This window comes from Balearica regulorum, chromosome 7 (genome assembly GCF_011004875.1).
Source record: "Balearica regulorum gibbericeps isolate bBalReg1 chromosome 7, bBalReg1.pri, whole genome shotgun sequence".
NCBI lineage: Eukaryota > Metazoa > Chordata > Aves > Gruiformes > Gruidae > Balearica > Balearica regulorum.
The window spans coordinates 17,469,457-17,495,628 of NC_046190.1; the positions used below are offsets into that span (position 1 = coordinate 17,469,457).

Genomic DNA, 26,172 nt, shown 5'->3' on the forward strand with positions numbered 1-26,172 from the left:
ATGGCTTGCACAACCTGTCAGTTAGCAACATACTGCTAAGAGCAATGAAAGCTTGCAGCCATTCCTAGGATGGCTCAGAGGACACTATTAAATATTTATCAATCTTTCCATATCCAAAAACTCATCGAATTGGCTCACATTAAAAAAAGCAAAGAAACAACATACAAATGCAATTGCAGAGATCTTTCATTAGTGAGCTTTCCCAGTGCCAATTCTATGCGTAAGAACAGACTTTAGAATTAGGGAATCTGGCTTGAAGTTTGGGTTGCATTCCTGAAAAACCACATCACACACTAGTGCTCAGAAAGAGGCACGCTGGAAAGAAATTAGAATTCCCAGAGGTCCCACAAAACCAGTGCTTAGAAGAATAAGAATTTCAATCATTTCATGTATGTTAGGCCTCTGGAATACAGAAGGGTAAAATCTATCCAAAATTGACATTAGTGTGGCAAATGCAGAAGCATAGCTTCTACTTTTAGGGTACTTGCTTTCCTGTAGGTACTATTACCTGCAGTATTTGAGTTGCATTAGTAAACAAAATTCCTATGAAAGATATTTTACATTTTTAATTAATATTCTTGAGACCTGTTGTAGAATGCTTTTATTTTGTTTCTGTGCTTTTCTTATTTCCTCCACAGTTCCTGTGTAACTGGGCTTTTTCACTTAATTTAACTATTTTGTCCCTTGCTAAAGGTGTTATTGTCTGCATCCATTGCAATGCTCAAAAAGTGTCAGACTGAGAACTATTAAAACCTTACAAATGCTCAGGGTTGATTTGTCATGGTATGACTCTGATGGAGTAAAATCTTGATTTTTCCATTAAATTTACTTAAAAGTCCCAGTATACTAAAACAACATCTGATCAGCATAATACAAGTAGGCAGGGTGCTTAACCATCTGAATGTAGGATAAGATAGAAACAAGTAGCAATACAGGATGTACAATTTTTATTTTTTTTTTTTTTATACAGACACTAGATTACAAATATATATTTGATGTTCATAGCTGACAACTCACTTCACTTGCTCAGAACTACCCAAGGAAAATGTTGGCATTTGCCCCAAGTCCCTAGTTTCCTGTGAAGGGGGAAATTCAACACTTCTTTTGTGCATTATATTGTCTGGGTCCTGTAGTACATAAAAAGCAGGTTAGAGAAATGTCTACATGTGTCAGCATCATGTTGTAAGTGAAGGAGACTCTTCACTGGAACAAAGAAAAAACCCTCAAAAACTCAACCTCTTACCTGAATGCTTTTGATTCAGGTGGTTCACAGAGTAGCCGAAATGCATCTGTACAAACACAGCACTGAATTTTAAAGAGGCAATAGGAAGAAAATCAAATAAAATCTGTAAGAATGAGAATATCTTCCCCAAAGCCCAGGGTTATATTTGGTCAGAGAATATACACTTTCCCAACAGAAAGTCCTCTACCAACAAAATTTTAGTCTTTTTTAGAACTGTACCATGCATTATTTATGGTGTTACCACTTCTTCCTTTTCCTTGTCCACTTAAGTATTCTTGAACTTTACATCATAGTGCTACATTTTCTGTTGGGTCTTGAAGGATTTTTGTGACTGTACAAATGAATAAATTCAGAAACATAAGAAATTGAGGAACCCAACAATTAGGTCATAGGAGTTTTGTTTTTTTTTTTTTAATGTTTTCCAATGTTTTTCATCACAACGCAAACCACCACATTGGTTCCATACGGGAGAAATATCCATTTGGGCAGCACAGATAAAACAGGTATAATCTGACATTTGCAGACAATAGCTGGATTTCCACAACATAACATGAAATATGGTTCCAAGGCCAAGAATTTCTTGAATATGACTTTGCTTTTTTTGAGCTTCAGTTTGAAGTAACCCATATTCATGAAATATTGGATATGAATTTTAATCAGCTACAGCCAAATAGAGCCACTTTTATCATGCTTAATGGTACCCAGATCCACAGACACACCACATAAGCATGGCCATCGGTCAGAAGGTCAACAACTATCCCAACATCCATCATCTGAACGTGTGCGTGCCCACATACATGTCTGAATGAGCTGCAGATTCACTCTCTCACATACAAATAATAGTGGGAAGCAGTATTCATTTTACAAACATGTTGATGTGAAATGCCAGGATCTTTTTCTTGGCAGGTGATGCAATGCAAGAAATGAGGAAAAACAAATAATACTTTTAAGTACTTTAGAAGGCATCTGGTCATACTACACAGGTACCTTACATTGTCGGGTAATTACAGTCACATGTAAAAAGCAGTAGAGTTAGAGAGTTCTAAAGGAAAAGAAAATGGACTTTTATTACTTAATGCTTTATTTTTCTGCAATAGAAATACAATACTTTTGTTTAGCTTTTTGTAGCAGGTACACACCATTATGGGTTATTTCATTAATTTATAAGGAGAAATTTCTAAATGGATTTTGTTTTCTAAGTCTGCACATCTGAAGTTTAAAACCTGTTCTTCCCTCCCCTCCAATACTGAAAAAATTAAGATAAAATATAGATTTAGCAACAACACCCCTTCTGTAGCCATCTTAATTTATTAAAAAGACTTTTTTTTACATCTTTACATAGTAATTGCACCAGAAATAGCTACAAGTAGTTGTATCCTATAATTGAAGTGCTAGTGATCATTGCTAGTAGCTTTAGCCACTAAAGTGAATGAATGTGGAAAGTCATGCTGAAAAATAGCACTTACAATATTTATTGAAATATGAAGGAAACTTATTGACTGGATTTATCCAATAAAGTTCTTTATTTCACCTGTGGTCACTTAAAGGACTGGATTCACATCGATACGGAACTCATTACAAACTCTCTCACACAGTGTGGTGGTTTAACCCCAGCCGGTAACTAAGCACCACCCAGCTGCTCTCTCATCCCTTCACCCTCAAGGGGATGGGGAGGAGAATGGAAAAAAAGCCTCATGTGTTGGGATAAAGACAGTTTAGTAGGATAACAAAGGAGGAGACTAATAGTAATAACAATAACAACAAAACTCAAGTGATGCACAAATGCAATTGCTCACCACATGTGAAAGCGGGGGGGGGGGGGGGGGAACAACCCAAACAACCCAATGCTCAATCTGTTTCCAAGTAGTGAATCTGCCTCCCAGCTAGCCTCCCCAGTTATATATGGAGCATAACATTATATGGTATGGAATATCCCTTTGGCCAGTCTGGGTCAGCTGTCCTGGCTGTGCTCTCCCAGCTTCTTGTGCACAGGTGTGGGAAGCTGAAAAGTCCTTGACTTAGTGTAGACACTACAACTACCTAGCAACAACTAAAACCATCAGTGTGCTAGCAACATTATTCTCATACTAAATCCAAAAAACAGCATGATACCCGCTACTAGAAAGAAAATTATCTCTATCTCAGCCAAAACCAGAAGACACAGTGGTGGGTTAGCTTCTAATATACATGCAAAATTTGTCAATATTTGATGTTTAATTAATTGACCCATATCAAAAATCAACTTTTCTCTTTTTGTGTTCTTTTCCTGTTTTACAAGCGTATGTGCCCAGTCATAAGGATGGCTGTTATATATATGATATGATCATTGTCCATTATTGCCTCTTGACTTTCACAAATCCATCAAATCATTTAGAAAGCAGCATGTGATTTTTATTAGAGCTCAATGTTCAGTCAGCTTCTGCATGTAGACAATAGCACATGACAGTCACTCTGCACTATAAATTGGTTTAGAACCTTGATTAAAGCATTTTAAATGGCATGTAAGCAAAAATGGAAAAATTATATTTCAGTATTAGTCAATGGTTGGAGGATGAGAAAGGGAAAGAAAAAGTCAACCAATAGTGACTTTTTCCTAAAAAGAAACTACTCCCACATACAAGGCAACTGGGGTTGGGAAACTAATTTAAAATTAACATATTAGTCTCTTTTGTGCTAACATAAATATCACTGGCTTTCAGATACCATTATAATGACAGACTAATATTAGAACTGGCTGCAAATGTGCATATTGTATCCCTGAAATGAGCTTATTTTTTAAGTCATGTGAATCTTCAGAAAGTACTAGAATATGAAAGGACATTTGCATGTACAGTTTTGACCTCTTCTCTTGCTCTTTGCCCATTAATGTATCTCAGCTGGTTTGTCTTTTAACATTCCAAAACTTTCAGTAGCTTTGAAAGCTCAACTTTTTCTCAAAGAAAGCATGCTGCTTTTCCTTTCTCCTCCCACTCAAAATTCTGCACAAGCTTGCTAATAGATTTAAAGTTATATACTGCTCCTAAATGGTCAGATGGTACCAGACTGAAATGCCACTGTTTATGTTTCATGAACTGCCAGGAAAGGAAATAGTGTCTGTATCTCAGTGGAAATTTGGGATTTCTTGTAAGCATTTTATCTTGGTTGTTAACCACATGTTGGGTCATTGACTTGTAAAACCTTGGAACAAAGATATTTAGTTTTAGACATTTTAAATATATATCCTACTATTTCTTTCAGTGCAAGAACCACACTTGTAACTACTCTAATTTAATTTTTAAAAATTGGTAGAAACAGGTTTTTTCCTAAAAGAGATTAATGTATGCTTTTATATATATAATTTCAATGACATTTGGCATCATTTTTATAGACCACTTTTTAATCGCCTTGTTCACAAATAACTCCAGTCACTTCAAGAAAAAGCCAAAAGGAAGTCTGCTTCATATCCATTCCTGAACAGCATCTAATGCTATAAAATCAATGCAGAACATACTCAGAGCAGGATTATACAGTCTGAATACTTAGAAGCTTTGAGAACTTCAGAAGTAGATATGGACTTCATTGGCTAACATCAAGTACCAAAGAGAAAAGACTGATTTACATTTTTGAAGTTTCATAGTGCTGAGAGAGAAAGGAATGAGGTACACTGGGTGTCCCAGGACCTTGAGTAAGTACTTAGATCCAGCATGAAATCCAAATAAATACATGTTTGCATATAAAGACCAAGCAGCAATACAGAAGTAGAAAAAACACAAATACTATACCATTTATGTAGCAATATCCTGTAGAGATATATATATGCATACAAACACCAATAACTTTAACTAACACGTTCTGTATCCAAAACTAATTTACTTTTTTCCTACTGAAATGCAACTAATAGTTCAACATGTACTAGATATATATATATATATATCACTTGACAAATGGGTCATTATACTGTTAAATTTCCATATAAGAACGAACGAGATGAGAAACTCTCAAAACACCTTTTCCTTTGCTTCTTTCTAACTGGCATTATCTGTTCAGCTCATGATAGCTAAAGTAAAAGGAAATCAAACCTCTCAAATTAAGTTACTCTTTACCTTTGTAGCTGTCCCCACAACAATCTATCATCCAGAAGCATCATTAGCATCAGACATGTTGCAGTGACAGAAGACATTGCTTATTGCATTGGACCAGAAAAGATTTTAATTAAACCATTTAAGCACACTAAGAAATCTAATGGTATCCCAGAAAGGCAGGGGATGTTGGGGTGTGGGGGAGGGAGCGTTGTATTTGCAGGCTGTCTTTCAAATTTCCAAATTGAGAAAAATAAAGTAGATGTTTAAATCAAATATCCTTAACCTCTTTGTAGCCAAGTACTTACCAAGAAAAATTCTAAAGCTTTTTGTGTTACTGGTAAGAAATGACTAATATTGTACAAATCTTTGGCTTTGGTCCTTCAAGAGGTGGCTCTCACGATTTGAGGCTGCTCTGAATTAAACCACTGAGCAGCGCTCTGCACAGCATCACAGAGCAGGAGAGAGGTCACCACTCCATGCTGTACATGTTTTCCACCCCATCTTAGAAGTCCTCATCCGCACTCACCATGCTGTGACCCAACACAGATAGGCTCATGCTTTGAATGAAGACATCTACTGACATAAACAACTACACATGCCTTTCTCCTGTGGCAGAAATAGCTGCTTCTGTTTGAGCCAGTGCCACATGCTGCATAAAGTATTGGCAGCTGATCTCTTCAACACAAAACAGTCATGAAGGCTGAGTTCTTACAACTTAGATCTAGCATGTATGCTTTACAGTAAGGGATATTCTTTGTATTGAATCTTGATAATACTGCTGCTTACCTAAATCACAGCTATGTATCATGTTCTTCTCCTACTTGCAATGACCTGCAGCACCTTAAAGGCTATCTTTTCACAAAGTTATTTCAGCCATTGAAATGTAGCTGTCATGATCTTGCTGATGGACTCAGTGATTACCCACTATCAGGGACGTTCCTTACCGTGGCTGAGGTTACATTATTCAAGCAAAGGAACTGCTCATTTTCAAGATGCCTACAGATACACACACACACCATTTTTGTGACTTTATCAATTAAAAAGTATACATACCAGATAGCTAGAACCATTGTGATTATTAAAATGAAGCTAAACAGTGGAACTAAAGCATTATATCAAGAATATAAAAGAGTATCAAAGAAGGTACAGCAAATATATCACACTACCCAGGGGGTACTTTCAAAGTTAAGGAGCTCAGATTTCTAGGTGGGCATATAAAATTTTTTCTTCAATTTAAATGCACGAGGAGCTTATGATGTGGTTTATTTCCAAATAGAAGGTGGCCTGCCATCAGAGCGTTTGGACCTGCCAGACGTGTACAAAGTCACATTTGGTTTCTGATTCAGCAAGAGCATTTATTCTTATCATTAATATTAGCTACTTGTAGTTTCCTTGATTAAATTTAATGTGCTTACAATTATGCAAATGATCTTTCTTAATGTTTTAAGAATACTCTCAAGTATAGGTTTTGCTTTTAAGACTGCTGTTGCAGTTCTAAGATTGCTGACTGCTTCTGCAATAGTATTTGCTCTGAGAGGTGAAACAATTCTCATACCCCTTCTATACAGCTTTCTCAGGCGCAGCTATTTCCCAGCACTACTTGTTATAATTATTGGTTTTGTCCAGATGCAGGAAAGCGGAAGGCAGCTGCTTCTGCAGGCAGAGTCAGCAGGGAGCACTTCTGCACAGTTCCCAGGCCCTTGACCAGCAGGGGAGAGCTGAAGGCCCAAAGTCCCCCACTTTCTGGGATCCTCCAAGATTGATCCCATTGCTTCCGACAAGCCTGAGACACCTGCAGAGTCTCTCTCTTCAGTTATTTGTCCTGTATAGCAGCATTTAAGTAGGATTATGATTTAACTTTCTCCAAGTAATAAGGGTCCTTGCTGGTCTCACCTGTCAGTGACCTGAGAATTGATTCCTGCTGTGCTATTTCCTGTTGTCATTTTCAGCCTCCCTCATGAGAGCAGGATGGTAACTCTTAATACCCAGAAAATAGAGAGAACTTTTGTTTTTCAATGCAGCACACAGAGCATCTTCCACTGAGACAGTCTCTGCAGTTGTTCCAAGACAGTAGTCTTCCTTCTAAGCCAATATCCAAATACTGAAAACGCCACCACTGCAACGTTTTAGCTCCTGCCTCCCTCAGTAAACAGATTAGATTAACTCAAGGAAGTTTCATACGTGGGTAAAGGGGCAATGCTGCCCCCTTCCACTTTTGCCACGTGTTCCCATTCCCCACACACACACACTGTTGCTAGCACTAGGTCTCACTTGGCCACAAAGGCAGTGCATCAAGGTTTTATCCAGACAGAAACATTTTTTTGTCTGGTTATTTTTCAGCCAGACCACGTCCCTAATCCAGCTCACCACAGAACTGCTGGTGACAGCATGGAGGTGGTAGAGGAAGCACAGCACGCAGAGAATACACCTCTCCAGGAAGGTTTAAAGCAGCTGCAAAAAACACAGCTTCAGTGACAGATTTCACACAAACCTAGACAACCGAAGAGGCTGCTGCCAGGGACGGGGGTGGATCTCCTCACCAGCAGTTTTCTCTCTTCCATTCCTTTCTAGCCAGAAGCTTCCCTCAGTTCAAGTGAATTCCCTTGTTTCATTTGCAGCTGGTTCAACTCACAAAAGGGCCAGAGAAGCACCGGAGTCAGTACAGGGACAGAAGAAGATTCCCCTGTGACAAGAGATGAGGCAGAAGGGAGGGAGCAGAACCAGCCCTTTGGCAGCCACAAGGCACTGGGACACTCAGGTCACTCACACAGCTTTCCCCCAGCCCTACGTGGTGTCGTCTTGCTGGCGTTAGGGAGCGAGCACCAGAAGGGCTCCACGGTAGCTGTGCTTTATCAAACACCCCCACAGAGATAGGATACAAGGTAATTAAAACTTTCTCAGGTTAGCTAGGGGCAAGAGACTCTGTCAGAGGTAGGGAGAATCCTGGAAGAGCCCAGTACGCAGGCCATGGTGGAGAGGTATGCTCACTTGAGGTAACAAAACCAGATTGTTTAGGTAGGAAAAGATGAGCTAGCAAGAAATTGCACATAACCACACAGCCAAAGGAGGGTCTTGTTTTCACAAGAGTGTAGTGTTAATAAGCTAGAGGCAGAGGGACACCACTTGACTCTAATCACCTGCATGCAGTTATTGGAAGGGGACTCAAGTAGCTAGAAGCAGCAGCTGGCCTCAGACATGGTTCAGCCCTGTTGAAGGGCAAGATTATTAAAAAAAGCTGACAATGTAAATACTGTTAGATGTCACTATTAAACTGGGTCCAAAACTGGTCAACAGCCTAGTTCATTCATTCCACCTTAGTCTGAGTCCTGGGGAAAGGCTAATTCCTAAAGCACCAGTTCTGCTTCCAGTAGAGTCCCATGCCAAAGACACTTCTGCAGCATGTCCTGTTTCTTGGAGATCTCAGGTCACTCATATCTTGACTACAGACCAGAAATATTTTCCAAGCCATTAATTCTTAGATGTAAAAAATGGAACTTCTGACACTTCAGTATTTCCCTCTGTTCTGAATCAGAATGAATACTTGCAAGTTTCCCATAAAAGGAAAAATAAAATATTTTGGAACCACAAAAGCAGTATCATTTGCATGCCTCATTTGGGCTTTTTACCTTATATTAAAAAATATCAAAATAAATTGATTCAACTTTGCCATAATTTTTTATACATTCTTAATAATTGATGAAGTGAAAGGAATCCTGCAAAACAATGTGCTTTAATTGACAAAGCATTTTTGGAGATAAATGGCTCTGCTAGAAGACTTTCAGCTGGCTCTTCTGAATTCTCTTTTCTCAAAAAAAAAAAAAAAATCAGACTTCCTATTCTTGCAGCCCACATCAGCAGCAGGCTCTGCTGGTTTTTGCTGAGGCTAATTTTTTAGTGGTCATAGTTGTTATTTCTGTATATGGTGACTTGCTTCCTTTTTCAAGCACCAAACCCCATTTTAATTTGCTTAAGCATATAGGAGTACATTACTATAAAGATATGGGAAGTGGCTTTATTTTCTGTGTTCCAGTAAGTGTCCTTTCAATAAGGACATGCAAATATAGAGCTCAGCCCACAGAGCATTACAATGTCAGTGAGGAAGATGGTATTTTTATTTTTTTTGAAAGAACCTTGGAAACCTCTCGTCTCTCTATCAGGTCAGCCTAAGACTAATGGGAACACCCATGTTCTAGGAAAAATAACATGAACTTTCCCATTGTATGCACTAAAAAAGATTTATGTTGCAGATCAAGCTTTACTGTCTTAGACCAAGGCTATTTCTGCAGCTAGCTTTCAGGGAGGGGAGCATTCATTCAGCATGCAAGATTGTATATGACAGGTTCAAAAAAGTCTTGGATAGCCAAGTGTGAACAAGCAGCTCCTGGGGTACAGAATGGGCTGGAAACCCTAGGTCATAAACAAATCATAGGCAAACCCACTCACAGCATATATGAGAACAAAGGATCAACTAGTCTAATCTTTCATTGGAGCTCTTTCAAAGCAAAAATGGTTAACCTTAAAAGTGTGCACTTTAGGTACTACTGCAAAAGATAATTTCCTCAAAATAATGTAAACCACAGGGATTCACTGAGCCACTATTGGAGGAAAATGTCTTTAAGAAAAAAAAAACAATTTTCTAACATCTGAAGTTAAATAAATGTGGCAGGGTACGCAGTGCAAACTTGTCAGCCTTGGAGTTCTCAAAAACCCATACAGTTGTTCAATGCATATTAAATCTAATCAAATAGTTCATAAAAACCCCCTTGGTTTTCACTTGAATGATAGAGCAGCAATACTACAAACAGATCTCCATAAGTGGTGCTAAACTAACCCTGATTGTCCTAAAGATGTAAAATACTCTACTGTTCCTTCCAGCATGATAGACACCTAGACCTCAAACTCCCATAACATGTTGAACACAGCCCTTAGATAGTAATATATCCATGGATGAGCAGTTTTCTTTAGCTAAAAACATAGCTGAGGACAAAATACCAGCAGCACTTCCTGATGGCTGACAAATCCACAGTGGACCAAGAAATCCAGTCCTATTTACACTAAGCATTTCCTGTATATATTCCCTTGCTACTAACACTGCTACCAACACAACTTCATTTGTACTATGTCTTCTATAAGCCAAATGCAGAGATGGCTGCTGTGAAATCTTAGAGGTATCATGCATATCAACAATTCTGGCGCTAGTAGCATGACTTATCCTTATGCTTTCACTACATTGGAGAATTATCAGTGTCCAGGCAGTGAGGAGAAGCCCCAGTGAGTGCAGAGAAAGCCACAGTGACTCTGCACATAGCAATTGGCCTCATGTCATTGCAACCACTCCCGCACTCAGACCTGAAAGGTCAAAAGTATATTAGAACTGTTAAGCACCCGCACTGGATTACCAGCTCAGGATAGATAAGACTGCATCACCTAGGTCTGGCTGGCATGACTGTTAACAACTAATCTTGTCCTTACAGAGCAGCTCTGCAGCAAACAGGATTGCTGCTCATCTCTGCTTTCACATTAAAGCAGTAGGCTCACCTATCTGAAATGACAGCAGCTGTTTCTTATACCACTTCTCTAACTGTGACTTTAGTTTCATTGCAGAATACCAACATTTCTGTTCACCAAATATAATTCACCGTGTTTTGAAAGTAACAGAGATGGAATGATAGAGGCAACATAACATGATTCACTTCAGCCTTGAAACTGCACAGGGCTGTTTCACTAGAATTATGCTACCAGCATTTTTTACCTCCGAAATATTTGCAACAGTTATTATGAACTGAGAAGACTGTAAAATAAACATTTACAACCAAAAATTGACCAATATAGTTTGACAATTCTTGCCACAAACTGCCTCTGAAAAAAATAAACAATGATTATTTTATTTCTTATTTTTGCCCACTTATGATTACACTTTCACTGATGCATATTTCCTTTCCTTCTTCTTTCAGATTTGTCTGTCTTAGCCCAGCCTTCTGTTACTGATACCTTTCATTTTATTATCTGGAAGATAGATTTGAATGGTGCTTTTAAATTTTTCTATGGTCATTAAATTGCATCTTTTGACTATAGACATGGCACCTCTAAGCCATATTTTAAAATAATTTTAAAAATAATAATTATTTTATTTTTGCATAACTTTTCTTTTTTTCCTCTTTATTAATAGTTTATCCATTATGTATATAATGGCATTGCAGGCAAAGCTAAATTAAAGCCTCATTGGGGTAGGTATCACACAGACATTTAGCAAGGGTTTTTCTTCAACGACACTAAAATCTGAATAAGCTAGACAAAATGTGGAAAAAAATAAAAAAATTAAATGCCATTTGAATAAAATTAAGAATGAGAAATGAGGTTATCAACTATGACTCAGCAAAACACTTATGCACAGACCCCAGCAAGCAAACATACTGTGTCTTCGATGAGAATGATTTAAGCACATGTGTATATGCTCTACTGAATATGTCAGAATTCATGTGAGATCTGAGTGTTGGCCATGAAGCCCTGCTTCTCATCCGAGAGAAGCTTACACTTGTGAGTAATGCCACACCCGAGACATGCAGCACAGCTCTGAAGCCTGACTTCTCTTGTTTATTCATAACAGGTCTAAAATTGGTAACTGCCAAATATTTCCTCAGTGACCCTGCCTTATTCTTTCCTTCTTTCAGCCTTATTCTCAGCTTTTCGGATGGGAATATGTTAATCCTCATATGCCTTCCAACCTTTTCCTCTCTACTGTCCATCAGGACAATGCTTCTGTAGTAGGAGTCAATAAATTCATAAAGATGAACAGACACCACCACCTTGCTTCACCTAAGCGAGATATTACTAAATGGAGCAAGATTTAATTTGAAAGGCTCTCCAACACAAAGAAACAGGATTTGAATTATGCTAAAGTACAAGGAATTGCAGTTTCAATATGTGATATAGTCACAACCTGTTAATCTGCTGTGCAAACTGGTCTCACTATAAAGCCACTTCACACACAAAGTACTCTTCCTACCACTAGATGTCAGTTTTATACACTTTAAAATGGATAAATACCTTAAAAATAGCCATTCTCCATTCACAATAGAAACATATTTCTTTACTAAGCAATTCTTTCAGGACTGACCTTTGATTTTAAGGATTTCAGATTTTATTTACCTTCTTCTCTTCTGCTTTTTTGCCCCTGTGGGGCACAGTTCTCCTTTATTTAAGGAAAAAAAAAAAAACCCTAAAAATTTCCACTATGCATTTATTCCATAATTTACTTAGTCCAAGACACTCTGCCAATTTTTGCCAGATATCACTGGTAGAAGTCTACAGCTCAGGCTCTATTTCTAGAGAACAGCACCAAGATCTTAATTCTTATTCCATAAGGATATTTTTATATTCCATAATGACATTTTTACTAAGAAATGCCATATCTTCTCCAACCAGTCGCTAATAGTCTACTATGCCAGTTAACAGGAAATATCATTAACGTGGCTTATTACAGTTCTATGATTTTTCAGATTTTTACTCACATTGACTACCTAAATGTAGATCATTTTTATTTACACTGCAAATTTCTGGCTCTCAGAAGTGACAAATGTACCTGTAGATTCCTCCTAATCCTGGCTTCTTGCAAGTCTTTTTGTCAATACCAAACAGATTCCATAAACATAAATAAACCTTAACATAAAGAAGTTGATCATACTGAATACAGAGCTTTTATAATATAGTATGCATTTACTTTGCCATAACAACATGAAATTGCTTTATAAACCTGGGTATTCATGTTCCCCCTCAAAAAAAATGAAGCAGCTTAGGAAGTCAAATTCATTATACCATATCCTATTCCTATATATATATATATAAAAATATATATTTTATATGTATAAAATTTTTATATATGTATATATATATAAAGCAAGCAACAAACTCCTTTCACAGGAAACCTCTCCAAACTGGTCCATGCTCAGAACTGGCAATGTTAGAGAACGTAACTCAGCATTATTGTAAGGTAATGACAAGACTCTTGCCTTACCTGCAGTTTTACTGCCCAGATATTGACATCTTCACTAGCAACACAGTATGTTTGCTTATCAAAGTCAAAAGAATCCTCTCATCCTCACTCACATCAAAATTCAACCTTTTCAGACTCCTACTGAAACTTCAGGGCTCTTCTGGGTTGTTTAAGGTATTATTTGCACCTGCAGCCATAACCATCTTATACAGGTGCTTACCTACAAGGAGGGGCTGAAAAGTAAGGAAGGGGAAACAGATGTGCTTCTACAAACTTCAAAATATAGTTGAAATGACTGTGTCATACAACCAACTATAGCAGCAACCTTCTTCAAAGACATGTAAAAACTTTTGAGGCACTAACTCCATTAAAATATCCCTTAGCACAACCTCAGCTAGGAACTGTGAAAGCATGACAAGAAATCTCCAAAGCAAACCTGGAGGCCAAAACACATCAGGTCCCTGACTTCTGACAGCTGCGTTTGTGACTTAGAAGCCTTCCTTAGAGGAGCGCTAAACCTGTGGCAGGTGAAGGTGCCACATATACTACATACTGTGTTACAATATTTTATGCCATGTAAGAGCTCCATTCTCTTTACCTTCCTACCACGCTTACTCAGTTTCCTGAAGCCAGGGCTCCATTTGCGTGCTGACTACCCCTTATCCACCTACCAGTCATCTTTTACATGTCCCCAAGTCTACAAAATGCCTTAAGTCCCACCCAGCCAAGGCATGCAAGCCACACACACGCGTGCTGGCCATTTGCAAAACATTCACAGGACCAGAGCACCTCAGCCATGCCAGTTCACTGTGCGTGTACCGCACAGTACACATGCGTGAGTCAGTCTAAACTTTTCCAGACAAAAATGAATAAAACCTACCTACCGAGTCCTGCAGCACCAGAATGTACCAAAAATCTAGCTTCTCTTTGCTTTTGATGTAAGGCTTCCCCCTCCTCAGCACCCATGCTGTCAAACAGCTGCAGCAGGATAGGCTCAGATCCAAGACATACCTCTGCAAGTAAAGGAGAGAGAGACACACCTCAGAGATTTGCACCACTACAACATTTATCTTCTTCCATGATGCTATCTGCAGAATAAAGCTGGCTGGCTTGATTTGCAAGCTAAGTTTTGGTTACTCTTAACTACTGAGCAAGTTGTTGTTAAGTGAATGAAGCAGCCAGTAGAAAAGAGGAAATCAATAGCAGGTTTCAAGAGAACATGATTTTTATATACTTTCTAAATTGCACTCTAACATGAAACTGTAAGTACAAAAAACCCCAGACAGTTCAATCTGACCATTTAGTTCCTCGTTGTATATTTGGCAACTGATATCCCTCCAGGAAACTTCTTGTTTATCACACATACTTATTTCCAATATATTCCATTCATTCCAATATGAATCACTAACAATGTATATCATAAGCAACAACAGGAGCAATGGGTGATTAAAACCTGGAAAAATTAGTCATCTTCTTACAGAAGCTACCACATATTTTCAAAAATGTTAAGCTTGCAACATATTTTTGTACTCTTTCCTAAGACCAGAATTTTGTTGCTAAAATACGGCAGCAGCAGCTCTTAATTGCAATCAATGGTGCAATTTACTGGAGAGAAAAAAGAAAAAAAAAAGAAAAAAACCACAAACAAAGATATTTTTTAGCTGGACCCATAGATGCCAACCTCCTGAAACTTCAGGGAAGCTCATAACTTAATTCCCCTTATTGAACACTGCCTCAGACAAAAAAGTAATCAAGTTAAAACCCTCTATACAGAACATTCACTAGTATAGGAAGTGCTTAGATCCATAGCTCCCTCCTCTACCAAGCTCAATTGCTAGTTTAAAAAGTGCTTGATCTGACCATACGCACAGCACTTGCCTGCATGGAAAGAGCTGCTTACAGCAGAGTGGTGCTTAAACAGCACATTCCAGCAAACACCAGCTTGGAAGGTCAGGGAGAATTACACAAGCTATTTGGCTGTAATCACCAAGCAATTATACCTCAGCAATCTTAATACACTCAAGAAAAGGTTTAAGTAGTCTATTTTGCAAAGAAAAGTGAGTGAACAAAAATCAAATGCTTACAACAAAAAGCATAGCTACTTCCTCCTCTTATTCAGAGGGTGCAATAACAGGGGAGGAAGTAGCCCTAATATTGCTGGTCATTGATCTGCAGAGGCAATTTGGTGAGTCATCACAGCTGACAAAGTCTGAACAAGCCCAGATGGGCCTGTGTGTCAATCAAACAGCTCAATATAGTTTTAAATTTCCTCAGGAATTTGGTGATTTCTAGATCTGCTAGATCATCTGCTAATTAGCATACGTACTACATGTAGATATGCAGCTGCTTTTTGTTACAGTATAATTACAGGCTAAGTATTAAATGTACGGGGTTCTCTAGTGTCTGAAATGGCATATTTTCACAACAAATATATCAAAGAACTTAAAGAAATACAGAGATTCACTTGAATTTAAATACAGACTGAGGAAATATATTTTCTGTGAGATCTTACATGTTCTCCACTTGATCTCCTTGTCTCATACACTTGTTATTAGTGTCTCATTTTGTATGCCTGACACAAACTCATCTATCATGCTGATGAGACAGTGAGAGGAAAGGCAAAACAGTTTGGAATGGGACTGATGGCTGGGGGGTTATTCAGAAAAACAGATAAAGCTGGGCAAACATCAATCATATTACAATGAACTCAGTTTCACTGAAGTCACTGGAAAGTACCCGTTTCAGAGATTTCACATCCATTATGGGTGAGCCTAGGAAGTCTCAGGAAACAAGCAAATTAATTTCCTCTTCCTGACACAAAAATAGGAGAGTTAGAATTGCATCTATTAAATGGACATGTTTTCAGCCTGATCTATCCTCTGTTGAAATCCGTGCTGAGATAGAGGGCATTTTAGCATTAGCAGGTTTCTGGACTGAAACCATGCAATCAACACACTTGGTCTGGGTACAATCCAGAGATTTTACTGGAAATTTTGCACTAAAGGAAAATCCATAGATAAAAAAGGTTTAACTTAGACTAGCTTAAAACTCTGACATAAGTTCAGCTGCAAGCGGCACACTAGCTTGAACATCAGATATACTTCTGCCGCTTTAGTGCAGTGCATGGACTCTGGCACGTTGAAATGAAAGGTATACGGAGCTACACAAACTATTGAAATGATTTGGCAAAACTGTTTCCAGTACCCAAATTAGCTTGTGCAGTTAATGGGCATTGTATGTGCCAAGGTAGCACACTAAAAATTCTATTTCTTTTTCATACCCAGTTTTTCATGGGTTGAGGAGTCATGCAGAAGTCTAGCACAAGAGCAGACCAAACTGGGACTTAATAGGCTCCCAACCATTGTTAAAGTAATCTTCAACTCCGCCATTGTTATACTAATCTGCTGATTTCAGTAACAAACCTCAAAGAAATTCTGTGGTGAAGCTGGAAAGAGACCATAGAAAATGGCTTGCTTATCGCTTTTTTAATGATTCATTAACCAGCATAATTTAACCTGCCACATGCCCAGTTAAATTCCAGTTTAACAATGTAGTGTGTGCGACCAGCTTTCCAGAAATGTTACAACAGGCCAGTAATAAAAAGTTAAGCATTAACCAAGATGAGACAACCATGTAGCTACAAAACTCAAAACTATTTTTTAGGTCTTTGCTTAGTTCACTATTTAAAATGTCATGCAATTCATTTAATGGATTGGTCCTGATTAAATTGATCTTTATTTAAAATATAAAACTTGTTTTCTTTCTTTTCAGAATGTATCAGATTATGAGCTGAGCCGATTCAAAATAATGCACCAGCCGTAAGTTTCTCATTATTTTCTGCTTCCCCATTAATGACTAATACTCTATTGTACTCTGACAGTTTCTCTGTTTGTTAGTAAATAAGCAAAAATGAGAATTGAAACCTCTTCCTCATGTGAAGGGCATTACTTGATGTGGGTAGAACTTCTTCAGGATTAGGATGCTGGAAGGTTGACAAGAACTGTGGTTCAGATCAGCTGACAAGAAAGTCTCTTCTCCAGCAGCTGCTGAGTGATATTCTTCCCCAGAACACACAGGGACAACCTTAATATTAGGAAAAGTACAACTTCAGCTTCTTCCGGAATACAGATACTTGTATAGTGTATCTGCTTCTTAGGGATCAATTTAAGTGATCAAATTAACAAAGTGCTATGTTGAAAGTAATTTATAAATAGAATTTAAATAAAGTACTAAATAAGAAAAGTGTTACACTTAGGAAAATGCCTTCTTGTAAGTTGTGACAAATCAAGTTCATTTAGAAGGATATCCTTAATGTTCCAGTATATTATTTTTCTTGTATTACTGCACAGAAATAATATTAGGGAGTTTTCTCTATGAGCCAATGAAACCAAGAGAAGTTCCATTTCATATGGAGTTGGTGTACACCAAATGGTTGTTGTTAGTCCATGTAGGGTTTTTTTTCCCTAGCTGGGAAAATATTATATCTATTTAAAAAACCAGAACTGTTTTTCAAATCCCACTCTATTGGTAAGAAACAGGCATTTTTACCCTCCAAAAAACAGGATTTTAAAATCCTATTCCTATTGATGAGAATTTGATGAGAGCATAAGTTAATGTTCTTCTGGGTTTGTTTTAATAATTAACTCGATGTGTAAGGAAAGGACATTCTTGCAAAATAATTAATTCTAATGGGAGATCATTTTGAGAGAAAATGTAGAGATCACAACTATAAAGTTAACCAGTGGTGTGATTTCTGTTTCTGAATGAATACATGAATCTGACCCACTACAATATTGGGCCAAACAGAAGTCCACTGAACTGAGACCAAGAGTTGCACTTCTGCTGATGTTGGTATTCAAGCTTTGGATTTTCAAATTGTAAATTGGAATAACAAAAGTATTTTGTAATATGAATTCTGTGGTCAAGTATAAAACAAAAGACTAAAGTAGGTAAGTCCAAAGTAATAAAACTCCTGAAATGCACGGTGTGGATGTCATGTCCCTAGCACTGATTTTCACTCTAAAATCTGTTGCTCTTATATCTTGCTACTTGCTGTTGCAAAACCGCCTGAGTTTGTAGCACTCAAACAGTTTGCATGTTTTAACTGGGAAAGGTCTACACTGATCCACCTAAGCCAGATGAACAGGCCTGTTCAAGCCTGTTCATACAGCAGGTAATCCCCAATGGACCAAAACACTAAGGAGAGATAAAGAGAAAAATAGTAATTGCCAGACAAGTTGAGACTAAAATCCTGTTTTTCTCCTGGCAGTGACATGTTCTGAAAGTTTCTTCATGGGGCTTCATTAGACAGAAGCTAGATCCCCTGGCAAGCTCTTTGCCTTTCCCATTCTAGTTCTTGCTAGTGCAAAACTTGGTGTTCTTTTCCATAAGAAAGATTTTGAGTCTAAAAGGCTATAAATGCTCTGTGAACTAAACTATGCCATTATTCTACATTCTGCTAGGAAATCCCATCACAGATGTACCAGGAGCAATCTGCAGCTGTGCATGGGTATAACTTCCCTGACTTCTGCACCAAATACCTCCACTAACTTAATGGAAGGATCTTTTCCTGCTTGTCAATACTATACCTGTTCTCTACAGGGGAAAAAGATAACAGGGCCAAAAAAGACAAAATGTTTTCTCTGGGAACAGTTTAGCGTAGTAATTCTGATACCCTGAAATAAGCTTTTTTGGCACTATGCTTTTCATGAAGACTTTTATTATATTCTGTAATTCAATTAGCATTGGCTTTGACAGCCTAATGACAGCCTGATGCAAACTAGTTCTCATCAACACTTAAAGCCACAGGTCTACCGAGCTTGCTTCTGAGCAGATACTGAATATAGCAGTGAAATTATCAAGGTGCAATCTCTACTGGTGTCCTATCCTATTCCTGAAATGCAATTGTGAAAGATTTCCTTCCCCACTTCCCAAAACAATAACAGAAGAAAGGGGCTGCTTTCAAACGTGGGACAGCAGAGTACTGAGGCACTGGTCCAAATGCTCTCTGGAGCTGCGTGCCAGGGTTGTGCAACAAACTGCTCTCACAGGTTTATTTGTTTTCAGCAGTCCTGACATCATGTTGAAATCTTGAGCTTTGCTTAAAGCCCTTCCTCCTGCAGAAGCACCATTGTATTTTTCACTCCACACAGCAGAATCCGTTGATATGCTCTCACCCTGAAAGCCTGGGGTCATCCAAAACACTGGACAACTTCACTCTCAAGAATGGCAGGACAACAGCACTTTCGAGATACTTCCCATCGGAGAAGTCTCAAACATCCCACTGATTACAGCCATGGGCTCTTTTATTCAGTGTTAAAATTTATGCCAGGAAGAACACTGTATAGAACACCAGACTATATTCAGGAGCACTCCTTAAGAGAGCGCAGATGTCAAAATCGACCTCATACCACAGATATTTCAGAATACTGGAACTTAAGTGCTTTCCAAACATGCTGTCTTGCTATCTTTACTTAACATTTTAATAAGCAGTGCAAATAAGATTGGTATTTATAACTGTATTCAGCAAAGCTGGCATATAAGGTATAACTCCATTAAATATCCATAATTTGGAAGCACATGTTGAGAAAGAAATGTAATTATGGCTCAATCACCTCAGTGTAGATAGCCCAAGACTTACAGTGTCAGATGTTTATGCAGGAGTTCTTTCACAATGCTTTCAGCCTACTCAAGTTTCACTTTCCCAGGGCCCGTGAAGTTAAAGGGCCTTCTTTATAGCTAATGTGATTAGAAATTCACCCCAAATCAAACTCAGAATAAATTTTGCTCTCAACTCATGAGCTCTGGGGACTGTTTTCCAAAATCAGGACTGGAATCTTTCATCACAAAATCAGTGCTCTCTATCGCATGTAAATTCAGAAGCCTATTCTGGCTGTCGGATTGCTAGGTAAATGAGAAATCTTCACCCACAAATCAGGTATGAGATGTCAAGTCTTGAGTTTACCATTTGTATATAGCAACATGCAGTTATGGAAGATCCTGGATAATAAGTGAGCTGTGATAAGGAACACATAATTACAAGCATTGTTTAATTATGGTGTGGGCAGCACTTGATCTCCTTTTATTGAAATAAACATCTACCAATTTTCACTGCTGAGAAAAATGTTACTAGTTTATTTTGCCAGGAATTCATAATATATGCAGAAAAAATTGCTATTCATAAATCAAGTAAGTGTTCTGCAATTAAGATTGATTTCTAGATTAATTTCTAACTTTTATTTTTCATTTGTTCATAATGTTTAATAACTCCACACTGAATTTTTTCATCCTTGCCTTCCAAGCAAAGGAGATGTGTTTTACTGAGACATATGAATAAATTCTCAGTTGTAAGAGATGTTACATATCAGGAAAGTACCTTTGTAATGCTGAGCTATTCCACTTGAAACGTCTGCACTTGCATAATTCAAACTGCAAGAACTAGAAACTTTATACATATTAACTCCTTTTTCATCCCACCCCCTCCACTCACATTTTTTCTTCTATTTCTTCATTAAGGAACGTAAATAACCTAATGTGGAAAATTGACTTTTCAGCTTTTTTACAGCTATCAACATTTAATTCCACGGACAAGTTCTCCATACACCAGGTGCAAAGGCCTGGATCCCCTCTTAGGCCCTTTGTAGCTGGGCCAGGAGAGAGTTTATAAGGCAAAATCTTTTGGAGCGATGGTGTCCAATAAATCACCAAACCTGGATTTCATAAATGTGGATTTGAGACCTTGTTTTGCCTAAGCAAACTCAGCTAAATTATTTTTGCATTCCCTGCTTCCTTTCCTACCTGCAGTGCAGAAATAATGCAATTTCCCTATCTCATCGGAGTTATATAATGGAAAAGCATCAGGAATTATGTCTTTACTTAAAATAGTAAGGAAAACTGTACAACTGCAGTGCAGGTGAAAGCCATAACTTGCTTCCCAAGGTCCCATTCAGCAGCTGTGATGCCACAGGGCCACAGAAGTTACATGAATTAGGGACATCTGAACATTGTGGAGAATACTGGCCGAGCAGTGGCCAACGCTGCCATCGCTGCAGCTGCCAGACAGATCTCTGTGCTGCCAGGGGCCACCCCAGGCTTGCAGGCAACAAAAGAGGGTGATGGTTCAAAGGGCAAACAGGCCTCCGCCAGCAAAATTCATTCTAGTGTACTCGTGACAGAGATTTACACCCATCTTTCCTCCACAATTTAGTCAAACACTTCAGTGCATTCTAGCGAGAATCATTGTCTCAAACACTTGCAGGCATAGTGCATTTTCTTCCATTACATTTTTTACTTCTCATTAATAAGACAGGAAAATTGAAGGCATAAACATTAAGACAATAGTTAAAATTAAGAATAAAATAAAAGTCAAGAAATGAATTAGTAGACTTCTAACAGACTAAAATGACATCAAAATTTAACATGTAGAGAATTTTGTAATCCTGTTGGGGGGGAGGGATTACATAGGCATTATCATTAAATTTATTCTTAGTTAATAAATGTAGGGTGTGCAACATGATACTTTCAGTTTCATTTTGAAATATTTTGATTTCTTGCACCTATATCTTTATTTTAGTAGATTAGTTTGCCTAAACAAAGACAAATTCTAATAAAAATACTAATAAAATCAATGAAATTTCTATGAGAATTAGACCATTTCCTTAAGAAATAGCAAAGAGTTTTTGCTGTCTCTTTAAGCAACATGCAGCAGTACAGAAATCTTGTGACAATCTGCATTTGGACTTTCCCCACTCCAGCGAAAGCTCCAAGCTGAAAAAGCAAAGGTGGTAGATGACGTCTATTGCAATATTTAGTAAGCAGGAAAGGTTTTCCCCTCTCCTTGGGATATACCATAATGGATTTTTAAGTACCCTATATCCTTTACATACCAGTGCTGACTCAGGTTGAATGTTTTATGTCTAAATATAGATACAGTTCCTCGCTTTCCTTAGTTTTTGTTGTACCTTAAATGCCACTTTAAAAATCTCCACTTATTGCCAAAACTGGAAAAGGCCAGAGCTGCAAGTTCAGAAGATATCTCTTCATAGAGTGACCTCCCAATAAAAATGATACCTAAAAGAAACCAAAAGAGGTTTCTAGTACATAACCACTACAGTGTCACAGAAACATACTACAGGACGCTTCCTTGTTAGCCATATACACTCCAAAGAAAAATGAAAGTATCTGAATTTGACTTTAAATCACATTTTTATATATCATTTACTCATTTTTAGCATAGAAAGGCTGACAAAAGTCTGCTCAGGCATCAAATATTTACAGAGGCAGCCATTGCCTGCTGATTAGAATTAATTCTGGATATTGTCCTGTTCACAGGAGGATCTAGGAAATATTTGCTCAGCAAAGCAACACCATCTTGCCTCCTTTTACAGCAGCAGAGAATATTACACTCCTGCAGCAGAAAGGGGGCAACAGACACTTGCATTACAGCAGTTTCTCTTCCATCCTGCCATAAGCAATAGAGAGGTTTGCAATGACAGTGGTTACTTGAGATGATGGAAAGATCCCCTCACAGCTGAGGAGCATATTGTGTTCCAAGTTCTTCTAGGAAGCTCACTTCTGCTCTTGTAACCAGACCGTTCACCATGCTATCTTGGATCTAAAAACAAGCAAAAAGCTTAACAATGAAAGAATGGAAAGATCACAGTGTTAAAAGCCTTGTGGCACCACCATAGACCACAGTATTTGAACCTGAGACCACAGTTTAATCATAGCTCCTTCCCCATCTCAGCTCCATGTCAAAAGAAGTACCTAGTCAGGTGAACAGAGACAGATGCATTCCAGTACTATGAATCTATAAATGGGCATTTCTCTTAGTACTAAGGAAATCCAATCCAATCTTCTAACCAACCTTTGCCACATTTTTGAAATTTGCCAAAAATTTATGGTAGTGTATCTTTGCAAAATATGCTGTCCACTATTTAATTCCAATAACATTTGATATTTTTCCATAGATAAACAGGGAATTTGTATTTTATGCATTGTTTTATACTGAAAATAATGCATAAAGAAAATTGTACAAGAGAGAAACTATTTCTGTCCATCACTACAACTCCAACCACACAGAAGACTTTTTCAAACTATCTTTCTAAACTGGACATGGAGATGCAAGGCAGAATTACATTAATGGTGTTCTAGGTGGGATGAAAATCAAACCCTATACGGGAGTCATTCAAGCCAGCAATATGTTCAGCCGAAGAGCAATGTACATCACCTTATGTTCAGTCCTGTGCAGTATGGCTTTTAGATCATGAGCGACTCACCTCCTGTCAGCCCACCATCTGCTTATAGTTCACAATTAAGACAAACTCAGAGATGCAGTACTTGGGCAACAGTCTTACCTGTCTTGCAGCATCCCTTAACATTTTAAATGAAGGGTATTTTAAGCAAACACACTGTCTAAAAAGCCCTTACGCCAGTGGCCTTTCTCACTAAACAATTTCTTCAATTGCAGTTGTATAAAGATACTAAGTATAGTATCTTTATATATAAGATATATATACACACTTATATATATAAAAGATATATATATACTTATAAGATATATATATATACTTATATATAAGTAAAGTTGACAGGAAATAACCATGATTACAAGCCTGGTTTTGATACCAAAAATAAAGATGTAGCTAGAAACTACATTTTGCAGAGCTTATAGAGAGAAACCAGACACCTGTATACAAGAATCTTTGGAAGTCACTAAAGATTGTAAATAAAACAGCATTCAACCTTTGAAAAAGATACTACAAATAGTAGCAATATGATTCTCTCAAAAGTTGAAAATATATCAAAATATACAAGTTTGTGTTTTCTGATCAAGTCCCACTATCCAGATATTTGCTGGGTTCTTACTACTTTCCAAATTGCAATGGTAGCAGTTCAGGTGTTACCATGCTACAGTATTGCAGCTGTGGTTAAAGTGGAAACTAACTTGGCAATGTTTTTAGTTCTTGAGGTTGTGTGGACTATATTCCTGCCCTAGGGCTGAGTAGAAAGAATATACAACAAAAGGCTTTCTTTATGCACATACTACTGTTAGACTGAATTATCACTATTGCAGTGGTGAGGAATGCCTCTGGGTTACAGATACTTTGTCAGAGTTGGAGGGTTTTCTCCATTTTAATGAAAATTGTATCTGGAAACTCCAATGAATTAAAAGAATTTTGTTCTTTCCCCATCCTTTCTTACTGAAAATAATCCCATTCTCAAACAGATTAAATACCAGTTGATATTGTCTGGAGGTCACCAAAGAACTGATAGGATATGAAGATGTCAGAGGAAATCCCAATTTTTCTTCCCAACACCCTTGATGCCTCTGATGGAAACCAGTTTCAAGTTGTCTGATTGTCTTCCATGGCACATTTTATCCTCCCTATCCCAGTTAGGAAAATACAGAGAGAAGTGCAGACATTGCAGTCTTAGCTGGCTTATGACTGTATATATAATATATAAATTGGTACAAGCCTAGAACTGCCTCCAGAGTCTCCTCCTCTTCTTCAGCCCCATGATTTTCCATTACTCTCTGTTCTGGAGCCTGTACAGGAGAACTTCTAAATTAGAAAATTTTAGAATTAGCCAACCTTGCCCAATCTCCTTCCATGGTACCCTACCATGCTCAGCCATCTATGGAATGCCATTTGAGGTGGGTTTAACAGTATAATTATAGAAGTGTTTCTTTAATATTTGAAACACTATGCTCATTTTTAGGGACATTAAGCAAGATAAAGCACAGACTCTTTTTGATAACAGTGTGACAGACTAGTGCTAAATAATAATAGATGTCTATTAGCCCTCTTTGAAGAGCAAGAGTGGATTGGCCTCTGAAAAAAAGCGTATGCTGCTCCAGCTGTAGGGAGAGCCAGGTCTGTAACAGTCAGCTTAATCTCACTAAGTTTTAGTGAAAGTAGAAACATTTATCGTTATTAGTACTCTAGATCAGCCTAAACAGCAATAGAATATCAGTTGCAGAGCAACTCAAGTTGGGTACCAAAAATCAAAGAAACAAGTCACCTTTTAAGACACAGACCCAAATGATCTGCTTATGTTTGTACACAAAGCCAGAAGCAGAACCAGAGATGGAAGCTGTTGCCCAAATCACAGATCGGTTCTTCACCATCATCATACATCTGGACAGGATCTTTTTCCTTCACCCTGTCAGTTGATGTGTTTTCCTTTTCTCTATCAGACCACAGAGAAGAGGTTGTTGTAGTTTCAATTCACTGGTCTTTCTTCCCTTTTAGGAAATCATATTTGGTAGTCAGAAAGTGCTGCACCTGGGACTCAAAACTCAGAAGAAAATAACTTCTGGCTCATTCAAGCAATGAAGTGTGAAGGACTATTAATTTATAATCTCATTTTAGCAGAGTTCCACATGTGCCCCAGCTCAAGTACACACTGGGCAGAAAACAGAGCAGATGTCTCAGCTCATTTTGCTCCAAGTCTCCAAACTGGAGTCTCTCAGTTTTTGAAAGAAATACAATATTTAATTTACAGCATGTTATGAACACATATTTATGCTCTCTGGGTGACAGACATTTCATTCTTCTCACTTTAGACTAGCCTCTGTGAAAATCAGTGAAAACATAACCTCTTTTTGCTTTTGTATAACCATGCAGAGCTTCATTCATTAGTTCATATGTTTGTGCTGTGATGGCAGGTGGTCTATGCAGTATTTCTAAGATAACAAAGGAAAGTACTAAATCCTCTCATTCAGACTTTCTTGAATTCAGAAATGAGAAGAGAACAGGTAAACGGTTGAGATAAGAGACCTTGAAAACTGCAGTGTGCTTAAAAATGGGGTCAGCTAGACAAGCAGAGTAGAGAAGCTACAAGATGAGCTGCAAGGAGAAGGTAAGGGACTG

At 37.9% G+C, this 26,172-nt stretch overlaps 1 protein-coding gene across 3 annotated transcripts in view; it reads left to right on the forward strand.

Moving 5' to 3' along the window:
- The window catches only part of BLNK (B cell linker), a 104,140-nt gene that overhangs the window by 15,410 nt on the left and 62,558 nt on the right, over positions 1 to 26,172 (forward strand). For all 3 annotated transcript variants that reach the window (XM_075758195.1, XM_075758197.1, XM_075758198.1), the window contains exon 3: positions 17,069 to 17,115. In XM_075758195.1, the coding sequence (XP_075614310.1) occupies positions 17,069 to 17,115 (47 nt within the window). The remainder of the gene's footprint in view (positions 1 to 17,068; positions 17,116 to 26,172) is intronic.